The 11,430-nt window shown below is 38.8% G+C and overlaps 1 protein-coding gene across 2 annotated transcripts; it reads left to right on the top strand.

The window, feature by feature from the left end:
- The first annotated feature begins 56 nt into the window (after window positions 1–56).
- LOC112573979 (zinc finger protein 367-like) lies at window positions 57–11,430 on the top strand. Of its 2 annotated transcripts, none has more exons than XM_025254734.1 (4): window positions 57–704; window positions 6,310–6,429; window positions 6,700–6,847; window positions 7,384–11,430. In XM_025254734.1, exons 1-4 carry the CDS (start codon window positions 392–394, stop codon window positions 7,616–7,618), a joined length of 816 nt encoding a protein of 271 aa, XP_025110519.1. In that variant the 5' UTR covers window positions 57–391; the 3' UTR covers window positions 7,619–11,430. The 2 variants fall into 2 exon arrangements, with proteins under 2 accessions (XP_025110519.1, XP_025110520.1); XM_025254735.1 differs by lacking the exon at window positions 57–704 and adding an exon at window positions 3,974–4,326.

Raw genomic sequence — 11,430 nt, forward strand, 5'->3', positions numbered from 1 at the left:
GACGTCTCACACCTAATATGGCAGTAGCAACATTACCCTTCAGGTTCGGTTGTTTCTCTCTAACAATGCTCCTCTCACTTTATTTTGTAATACACTGCATAAAAAAAATTTAATCCACGTCAATCCCACAGCATAGAATTTTACGTGCTTTATCCGATTAAAAAATTAACTCATTATGCGCGTTACTCAGTGCTCGACATTTGCTGGGCAGGGGGTTTCCCGAGGTCGAAGTGAGGGGTTAGTGGACTATATTTAGCTTCGGTGCAGGTATAAACATGCTGCGAATTGATTCAATGTGGAATTATTTACATCCTATGTTAAAAGACGCTGCAGGTCGATTGAGCCAGCAGACATTCCATCTCGCTCACGTAGGGATGGTAGGACATTTAACATGCACCCGCTGGATATGGTTGCGGCTGTGAGAACTTTTCAGTTGTCCGTTACTTCTGAGAGTGAAGTGGAGTATGGTAGGACTGGACTCCTGGGTAATCGACTCGGTGTGAAAAATAATGAAAAACCGATCAGCACACGCCAGCACGGGACCAGACAAATGGATTACACGAAAAGGGGGCGGCCTCGTGCTGATGTTGTGTCGGCTTTGATATTGGAAGGATCTGCAACGGAGGGAAAAATTCGATGCAAAATCTGCACTAGGCTTTTCCCCAGAGAGAAGTCGCTGCAGGCGCATATGAGAACTCACACAGGTAAGAAATCATATATGTGAAGAGCGCTTCGAGATTGGATTATTTAATCGACAGCAACAGGAGAGCTCCTGTAATGATTTTTTTCCTTACGTGGTTTTCTATAAATAACAAAAACTACATACGCATGCGCGTGCACACACACACACACACGCACACACATACCAATAATCCTTTAACCTAACACCACATAGATGTTACATAACTATTTTTAAATCTGTTCTATATCCCTTTAAGCTCGATCGTCTCTCTCAAATGTTTTGCTGGTGAAAGAACAAACTGTGGTTTTCCAGCCCTCTCTCACCTTGCCATTATCAGAAGACTGCCCTTCACGCTTGCCAGTCGAGACCGTTATTTGGATTGCCAAGTGTTATGCACCGTAACTGGACTGGATTGTGTTGGTCGCAGACTGATGTGTTGTCGAAGGCATTCTAGCACAGTACTCTAATGAAGACGAATTAACTGCTTTCTAAACACCGTGGTTTTTCGCTGGTGGGAGGAAAAGTTCATAAACATAATTATACGCTTGACTGGACAAGAATTAAACTAGATCAAAAGTGGACAGACAAGATGTTTCTCATAAGAGGAATATTTTGCTGACGTGGGCAAGGTGGTCCAGGTGTAATGATGTTGTCATCCTGGCTTGGTTCTGCAACTGGTACCGACTGTCATGGGATTGCAAACTGGTCGAGGACCGCCTTTATTTGTGAAAGTGCACGTGGCACTTGCCATCGGGCATTCATTTAGCGACCTCTGTGGACTTCATGAAACTCCCGCACTTTTACTACACATCAATTTACTGTTAACTGGCCATGGGCTGCATAAGTTAGGCCAAACCTGTCCAAACGGACGACCGACTACACCAATTCCAACCTCTCTTCCACCTCCACCCTCTCTGCAAGAAAGTAGCACCCAACGACTGATCTATATCTAGGTCTTGAGGGTGGGTGGGTGGGTGGCTGGGCTTAACCCGGATCCAATCACGTAATGATATGATTAGGCTAAAGTCGCAGGGAATTTTTTTTTTTTTTTTTTGGTGGGGGGCGGGGGGAGAAGTTCTGCTAAAAATTGTTTACACTAACAGCTTAACATAAAATGATCACTACAAATCAGTTTTAGTAATCTATTAGGGTGCGGTAAGGATGTAGAGGCTTTACAGCGACCTGGAAAGTGACAGAAAAAAAAAGTCGCAGGGTGTGACAGGCCGCTATACAAGATGGTGAGTGGCGGCCATTTGGAGTGGAGTTGTCGGTCGATGCTGTCAGAGAAAAATCAATTGGTGACAACCACATGGATGTGCATGGCTGGAGTGCTGCTGGTGCTAGTGCTAGCTGCACACGGCCAGACTGCCCAGCTATAGTGCTCGACATATTTAGCATCATTATTCAGACTGCCAAATACAGGGGATAACTTTAGAAGCTTTTACCAGCTGCAAGCAGACAGGGTTGGTAACAAATAAGTCTTCATCACCTTAGTAGTGTATGTATACATGTCTTGTGTTGCTGATAGATACAGTGACTAACACAGAGAAAAAAAGTCAGTTGCTCGATTTCCCGATGTTTGAGTGCAAACTCGCTCGCGTGAGCCGCGGTGATCCTGGTGATGTCGCAGTGAGCGTGTGGTGAACGTGCGGTGAACGTGTGGTGAACGTTTGGGGCAAAGTCACATTGCCATCGGTCGGTTTTTGTGTCTCAGGCGAAAATGTTTTGAAGCAGAGCAAATTAAATGGTTCGACAGTTACAGGCCTCACTCCCTCCACCTATAAAAATGAAAATAACACACACAAAAAAACACTCACTAATGAAACGTACTAGATGCGATGCAACTACGCACACATGAATAAAGATAATTTCGTTCTGGTATGTGGTTATGGTTAATTTATTTATCTCTTTCCAAAACATTTATGTATTTAATGTGCAAGGTGTGGTTAGTAGCATAGGTTCACACAACAGAGATGGCCGTTTTCTGTCTTTTTTTTTTCTTTCTTTTTTTTTCATTCAGGGATCGTGTAAGGGACTTTTTGGATAGCGATAATTGAGAGATTACACACGCGAGTACAGACCTGAGGAAAACAAAGGATCTATGTATGCCAGAAGAATTTCCACTTTGCTATGTTTACGAGTAGTATAAACTGCAAGTATGTAGAAAAAACTTGGGGATTTGCTCAGACCGGAGCGAGAGGACGAAATTAGGGGCAGATTATTGTTGTTGTTGTTGGAAGGAAAAAGTGCTTCCTCCTTAAGGCGATTTCGCACTGTTGGTGGAGGGGGGTGATCAAGGGGAAGTCTCTGTAGTTATAAACCGGTGTCCAGTTATAAAGCAGGGGCAAAATATGTCCCGGGAGTAAAGTAATAAAGAACTACCCACTGGGCTCTAGACACCGCTTCGTAGCTTCAGCGACTTTCAGAGGTTGTTCTATATTTTCCCATTTTGTCCTGACTAATCCTCAGACCTCCTGGAGCCGTAGTTCTGAATCGAGAGTAAGTCGTTTCCCAAGGGCAAAATGAGGAACTCGCAGAAAAACGATTTATTTTCGTAGTAACAGTGTGATAACCAGACCCACCCACCCACCCCCCTTGTCACTACTTCATGTTTCTTTACAGCTTGGGGCAACTTTCCACCACTTTGAACTGCTGCTTTAGGGGTAAAACAACAAACGGGGGGTCTGGAACTCCATTTTACAGTTTCGGAAGCAAGACGTGTGCTTCTCCTATCGTTCCTCGTGTTGCCCCCGGGCAAATACTTACCCTCGCTTGACGACTATGGCCCCAGGAGGTTACGCGGACACCAAAGACGAAAAGAGAAACATGCGCAGAGAACAAAGCTGGTGTGCAAATGCAGTCAGAGAAAGAGAAGACTATATATCCCTCTAACAACTTCCCCAGATGGACAAATGTATTCTACCCGTTGAAGACATCTCTGTTGATAAATACACTATGCAGTTGGATCAGCGACTCTTTGCACAACTTTTTCCGAAAGTGGCCCCGATTAAGACTTACAATCACATGCGTATACGGACATAACGGTCACTAACAGTCTCCTTAAAACGCTGTATTAATACCTAATTATTATGCCGATCGTCTGTCTACTCAAGGACGTGTATTGATGGACTGCTGTCTGTCTGCCAAGACCAACGCTTAGCCTCTTGCGAAATGATCCGCTGTTAGTCTCGGTCAGCCATACCAAAGAAGGTGACTAAACCGGAAGCTTTTTTGTCTCGTGCCTCGTTTTAGCAGTTAACCGGGGAAAAAAAACATCGTCTGCCAGCAGTCCAGGGATATTACAGTGCGTGGTCTGCCCACCTATATGTCTCTCCATCATGTTTATCAACTTCAAAATAAAAAGCAAGCGCCGGCCTTGGCCTTGCAGCTGCTGACCTCACACGGCACGGCGCATAAACTTTTAGTGAAGTTTTCTGCTCAGTGGCGTATCCTGCGGCTAAATACAACTTTATACACAACAATTAAAAAGCTTAGCAGAAATGTGAACTTTTTAAAGGCACATTTTGTATTGAAGTTTGCCAGAAAATGCACGACCGCAACATGTTCATCTTAAATGCAGAGTGGCCAAGGAAGATATGCCTTAATTGTTCATCCTAGCAACTCAGATCGACGGGCGAAACGCTGTAAAGTTTGGATGAATTTTTTTTCACTACTAGGACCGAGACTCAGTGACATGACTGTGACGAGTTTGTTATCGCAACAGACCATGTGAACAGAAGTCTGAAAGACCGCGCGTACTCGTAAAACGTGCTCATAGCGTGTTACAACGAGTCTCAACGTCTTCTGCCAGTCATGTTACCCCAAGCAACTTGTTCGACTTGTGTTACCTGTCTATCATGTACACCTCTTTACTGTGGAGTGCCGCAGTTGGCACTACCGTATTGAAATTATAAGTATGTGCGGAAAAAAAGGGAAGAAAATCTACCCAACTTGTTCAGACCTGTATACGTGTGCACAGACGTTGCGTGCCAATTTTTTTCTTTTTCTTATTGCTGTGCGTCAGTTTAACCTATCATTGGGGTCGAGCTTTAATTTTTATCTTGGTTTACCTTTTGTTCGGCGCCGCGTGGAAGGCTGTCTCAAGGGTGGCCTTCAATCGCTTAATTCCTTGCACAGTCGAAGAAGATCGAACCACGTGTTCGCTGGTTCGTGAGTTTCGGAACAGACGCTGGTTTCTAGTAATATTTTCATATTGCGTGTCCGAGAGGAGAGAGAGGTTGATTTAATGAAAAAAGGAAGAAAAAATTGACCCCCCTCCCTTTCCCCGAACAATCTTCGAGTGCGCGTTAGTTATATCTCTCTGGTGGTCATAGAGGGCCGGGTGTTTAAATGGACATATTGCTGATTGGAACTGAACAAAGACCCACCCGATCGAGTAAATATGTTGTTTTCAAAAGACTGGATTTAATGCAAAGGTGGCAGTTGTTCAAATCTTAAAACAACTTCCTTTCTACCTTTCCATTCACAAGATTTAAACATCGAAGTGCAGAAATAACTAAGGGTCGATTCTCGTGACGTCACTTTGGCTCGCTCACGTCGTCAGGGATACCGTCAATGAGAGAGCTAGGGTCGGAAACAATCGTGACCTAATAGGTTGTACTCCTTTAAGTCTACAGTATATCTCGTCAACGGAAAGAGGTCATTATATATAGGTCACATTTTGGATGAATGTGGGTGGTGGAGTATAGGGGAGAGAATATTTCTGAATTAAACATCTTGGGAGCAGTCCTGTCACAAAACTGTGTAATCGTCACGCTTCCATGTGGCTGGCCTCACTCAGCACTAATTCACCACTGAAGTCCAGTCTTGCTAAGGTCAAGTTCATCTTATCGTCTCAATTTAACATTTTGTCCACTGGGAAACAATGACTGGACGAGCTATACATGCATGAGCCTGTGATGATTGAGTGCTCAGGTGTAGCTCATGCAAACAGTAAGAACAGATTGAGCACTTAGACGCTGATTGTTTTCACTTTCATGACTATCTCTACTTGGCCTTGAGCTATGAAGTTTCAGACTTAACCCCAACTCTATTCTGGTCATTGGTATCCCCTGACAGGGGGTGCCTGACTCAGCAACCCAAGGGAAAAATTGTGCTGTCGGCAGTGAACTTACATTATGTGTACAAGCCTCTCACATTAAAACAGCTATGACACACCAGTCTGCTATTAAAATGCAATTAATGGAGATGAAAAAGAAAGCGTCAGGTTATAACTTCTAAAATGCAGGCGAACATGGCAAGCTTTCTCACACTGTAAGCAATTGCAAAGAACAGGTAGAGCAGACTTTATTTCATGTTCACCTGATACGTATAAATAATGTTCAAGTATGCAATACAGCCTCTTTCAATTGATTTGATCTTACAGATATTTAGTGGAAGCCATCAAATTCATGGATGAGATTAGAATTCATGTCAATAAAGGACACGGGAGCTTTATATTCACTAGAACAAAAACAAAACAAAATTGTTCACGAAGTTCACATTACTTTTCATTATATATTTTTATATGACAAATTTTTTTATCTTGACATATTTCAGGAAATATCAAAAGTTGCTAGTATTTTTGTTTAGAAGTTTATGGATTTTGTTTCTTGTTTTATACAAAGGTGAGAGACCATATGCCTGTGATTTTCCTGGTTGTCGAAAAGCCTTCTGTCAAAGTGGACAGCTGAAAACACACCAGCGCCTGCACACAGGAGAAAAGCCATTTGTCTGTTCTGTCAATGGTATGTGTTGCCATGAAATTACATTTTTCTTTTAAATGGACATGTATGTGGCAGTTTCTCTTTAAATCTTCTACTAGCATATTAGGTTTTTATTTTTCTAAATTATTATCTTTTATAGAACTTTATTTTTCTAACCATGCACCTGTGCTCTTTTTGGATTGTTCATTTATCAGCCAGTTAGCAGTTATACAAAGATGGATCGCTAGTGTAGCGTAATTTTGAAATATTTACTTTCATTGGCATGGTTTGGTGAAAAACTCTTTTGAACAGGCTGCAAAAGCCGTTTCACTCATGCCAATCGACATTGTAGTGACCATCCCTATGCCAGTCTACAGCGGGTGGAGACACAGGTCTCAATGGAGCCAGAGAGTTTCTGGGAAAACAGTGACAAATCTGAAGTTTTGACATGGCTACAGAAGTAAGTTTCATAATGTAATAAAATATATTTTGACAAGTTGAATGTACTATAAACTTCCTTTTTGATCAAATGCACTGATACTAATTTAGATTTTAATTTTTCAAAACACACTCGGCCATTAAGCTTTCTGTGACAGTTCATTATCAAAATATTTTGGAGCAATGATTTCATCATTATCATTTATCATCATGATGTTCATCATGCTGTATATAGATGTTTTAATGGATTTTAGCATTAGGGTGTGTCCACTGTAAAGGGTAATAGGAATATTGCTGGGGAACTTCCCTAATTTTTTTGTTGGTTCTTCTCTTGTTGTTTGTGCCATGCATTCCTTTATACAGTGTCTGCTTTTCTGTGAAATCAAAATTTGTATTGCGACATTTATTTTAATGGACAATAAAGCAGCAGCATCTTCATTCCCACGACTTATTTTATTACACAGCCAAAGGCACTGAACACTCTGAAGATGCACTTCTTCAAAACTTCAAAATAAAAGATCAGAACTTTAGCATGTTGACCTTTTTTTGTTTGTTTAGACAGGCGGAACAAAGACAAAGCAAATCACCAGTCAAAAACACATCCCACAAACTAAAGCGGAAACACAGCGCTGAGGAGGAAGAGGAAACATCCGACGAAGATTCAAATTCAAATCCAAAAAATGTTCACCCTGATACCATCCAAACAAAACTAGACATGAACAAGGATCAGCACGACAAGTGGATCAGTGCCCTTGCACTGATTGAACTTGCAACAGGCTGCACCATGATCTAGATAAGTTGTTTGGCTTTCCCTTTCCAAAAGGGGTTGATTAACAAGGGATCAAATTCCTGGTCGAATTCTTGAGGCGTTGTTGAAACTATGTGTTGCTGAACTTGCTGTAGTTGGCTAGTGTACCCCCCTTTAATTGTTTCAGTGTGGTGACTGAATAGAGCAGAAAATTGTAAAATAGAGGACAATCACATCACTTCTGAAACAATTACGATTGAAGACTGAAATCCATTTCTTGTTTTAATGTTTTGAAAATACTGACATAATAATTTGTTGTCTTTTTACTGTGCATGTGTCTTTTCAATTTCCATCTTCTGTCAATTTTTTTATAAAGGAACTCTGCATTTACTAAAATGTGCAAACGATAGCATTTGACAAAACACTGTGACATTTGGCCGGGATGGACAGTGAATAATTTCATTAATATTTTTTTAAACAGCATCTGCCACATGAAAGTGTATTCCGTCCATTACATTTTGCTCTGATAGCTGCAAAATCATCTGTATGTCAATGTAGCTGCCAAAGCAAGCTACAAAGATATAATATTAGGATATAGTCGGCTTTAAAACACACATACACTTCTGGGCCAGCTGCATGTACTACAACAGTCTGTATTTAAAATATGTTAACAAAGCCTGCTGAAGATTGCAGTTTGGGTCATCAGTTTGCCTCCAGATAATACTATATAATTCCATGCATCAGTAGCTTATAAACATGTTTACATTCCATTCCTAAGATATACTGTGCTAGCATTTTTGCCTTAAACATAATAATCATCAAATTTTGGCCACATACTACTTTCAGCATGTTTATGAAGATGTTGCAGTTCGTATTACTACAGCAACCAAAACAGAATAATGATACTATTGAGTTACTATGATAGATGTGATAAAGTCACAGAAGATATGTAGTTCTTGATTTAGAAAGAAAATTACATAGATGTTTTTGCTCAGAAGGTTCTACTTTTGGAAAGATTTTGCCATTAAAGCCAGCAAAAACAAAATTTCTGGTTGTCTGACCATTGATACAAACAGCTAAACAATTCATCCTTTCAGCCAAAAAAGCAATATTTTCATATTCATGCTCTTCTTTAAATTGTGATTATTCTACCTTTAGGTGATAAACTCTTAAGAGTGATATAAATGTATTCATGTGTCAAGTTAATCATCTCAAAGTTTGCTTTTTTTTTGCAAATTTAACATTCAAAAAACACTGCTGAGTAACAGGCTGCCATTTTTGCAAGATCTTTTTTTAATGACACCATACGTGTTCAGATTTCAAGATTAATATTCTCTTATTGAACATCAGCCCTGTTTGGAGAGATAATAAATGCTTGCCTCAAAAACTGTTCTCTCTCATAATTTTTTTGAGAATTTTGATAACTTAGCAGTTATCATAAAAGTAATCTTTCCAAATAATTTAAAATCACAGAACATTTTTATCTTGATATAGTTAAAAGAGCCATGGATAACATTAAGAATCATCTTAATACTTTGAAACAAATTCAAAAAATTATAATAAATTTTGAAACTATTTTTTTTTGTCGGGGTGATGTGTTGCAAGGTGTAGGAGATAATGCAGATTATGACAGCTCATGTGTCAGCATAAATGTGTATGAATCTAAATTTTTAAAAAAATAAATTGCTCATGCTTCATATTGATACAATTACAAATTATGAGAACCCATTTAAATCTTACCTCTATCAGTTGTAGTTAAATATTTGGCTAAAATCAATCTGAACAAGAAAAACTTGGGGCACTTCCATTATGTGACCAATGACAAAAAAGATCAGATTATAAAGGCCTATATGCTTGGCATAAAAAAGTCTGTGATTTTGTTCTAACCATCAGTACTGAGGTAAGGGGAATGGAACAGATGATTCTACACTGTCTTAAAATTTTCTCACATCTACAGATGTCTGAAATGTATATCCTGCCTATCTATGTTCTTCATTTTATCAATGGTATCAGTTACTCATTTTAGTACTTATTACTGGTTTTAAACCATAAGGATAACAATGTGTTCAAAAATTTTGGTATTTATTCAATATTATGTTGTGCTGTCCACATATCACTAATGCCTGTATTCAGAGACTGTTTCTTAAATCTTTTTCTTTGCATAATTTATTTGGAACATTTATATATGCAAATTTTATTGATTTTGTGAAATGATTTAATTGTAGTAAAAATGTGAACTGTAACTTGTGGCCTGTATTAGGCACATATTTCATAAATAAGGATGTACACTTGCTTACACTGCCAGTGAGAACACTGCAACTAAGTATTCTAAACAAACCCTTCATTTGTGGGTGTGTGTTAGAATGAGATTTTCTTTTGCCAGTAGTCAAAGAAATTGTTAGCAAGATAAATGTTGAGCCATAATTCATGCAATGCAGTGAACAAGATTTAAAGAAGTTTACAATGAAAAGTGTACTTTATTGTTTCATTCTTGCCACTCTGTTCCTTCTCCTCTGTGCTAAAATGTCATTAACAAACGTGCACACATTGTTTTGTATTCTTGAATATTTAATCTGTTATCTGGGGTGATTTTTACAACTCTTGAACTTTTTTTTGCGCGTTACACAGGAAGAATTTAATGTAGTGTACATTTTGTTTTTTTAGCTAGCCTTACACATACTTGGTGCACTTTTACAGTCAATTCTTTCTCTCCATCCTATGTGTTTGCTAAACAAACTTCCATCTAAGGAAACATAAATCAAAGTGATCTCGAACAGCAAGATCGATTTTCTTAATGCAATATATTTTCATCTGCTTTATTTATTTTTTATTTCTTTCCTAAACAACATACAGTAGATTTCAAATATCATTTTTCTTAAGAGGCTATAGTGTCTACCACTATGCAGTCATTTGTTTCCTAACCTGATGCTCAAGGTTGATTCTCTCAGCAAGATTGATTTTCTCAAAGCAATATTTAAGTTCCAGATTTTCATCTGGGCTTTTTTTTATTTATCTTTCTAAACAACAGTATTCATTTTAACCTCTTTTTCTTAAGTCTCTAGTGTCTAGCACTATGCAGCCATTATTTTCCTAACCTGCTACTTAGTGCTAACAATTGTACTCAAAAGCATTTCTTCATCAAGCATTGATAAAATGTTTGCAGGATTGAGTTTTTTGCTCTAACTGTTCTATCTGTTTAGAATTTTTAAAAAACCCCTATGTGTAGCATATGTAGTTGGTGGTTTTTTGCTTGATGCCTACTAACGCCTGGTGATTTATTAATACACTGCTGATTTAACATTCCACTGGTTGTGTGTTCAGCCAAGATGGCAAGAAGTGATTGTTATACTGTTCATTTATATGTTGATTAGATGAGTGAGACACATTAATGTATCATTGTTGACTCTTGTACATTTTATCAGGATCTTTATAGCGCTGAAGAAACTCATTGGTTTTTTTTCCCATTTTAAACATATTTGTTTTTAATCCTCATTTTAGTATTTCTACAAGCCTGAATAAATATCAGATATGGTGCTGTTACATAATTTTAAAACCTGTTTTAAGAAAATCTAATGGTGCAAAAAATTCAAGCATTTGATCATTAGACCGTCCATTTGGTTATTAAAGTCTGTTCCGTCCATTTTTATGTTTTTTGAATTGGCAAGATAATCTCAGACAGGCAGAAGATTTCATGCAGCTAATAATGTGAAATGCAGCTAGTGCCAGACCTTAACATGAACGAGTGGGTATCGCACATCAAGAATCAGCTACTTGGACTGCATTGTAATACCAAAGACAATTTCTAAACTGGAAACATGAGGGACCTAACGCATTATGTAAGACAATGGCAGAAGCGC

The sequence above is a fragment of the Pomacea canaliculata genome, linkage group LG10 (genome assembly GCF_003073045.1).
Source record: "Pomacea canaliculata isolate SZHN2017 linkage group LG10, ASM307304v1, whole genome shotgun sequence".
Lineage (NCBI taxonomy): Eukaryota > Metazoa > Mollusca > Gastropoda > Architaenioglossa > Ampullariidae > Pomacea > Pomacea canaliculata.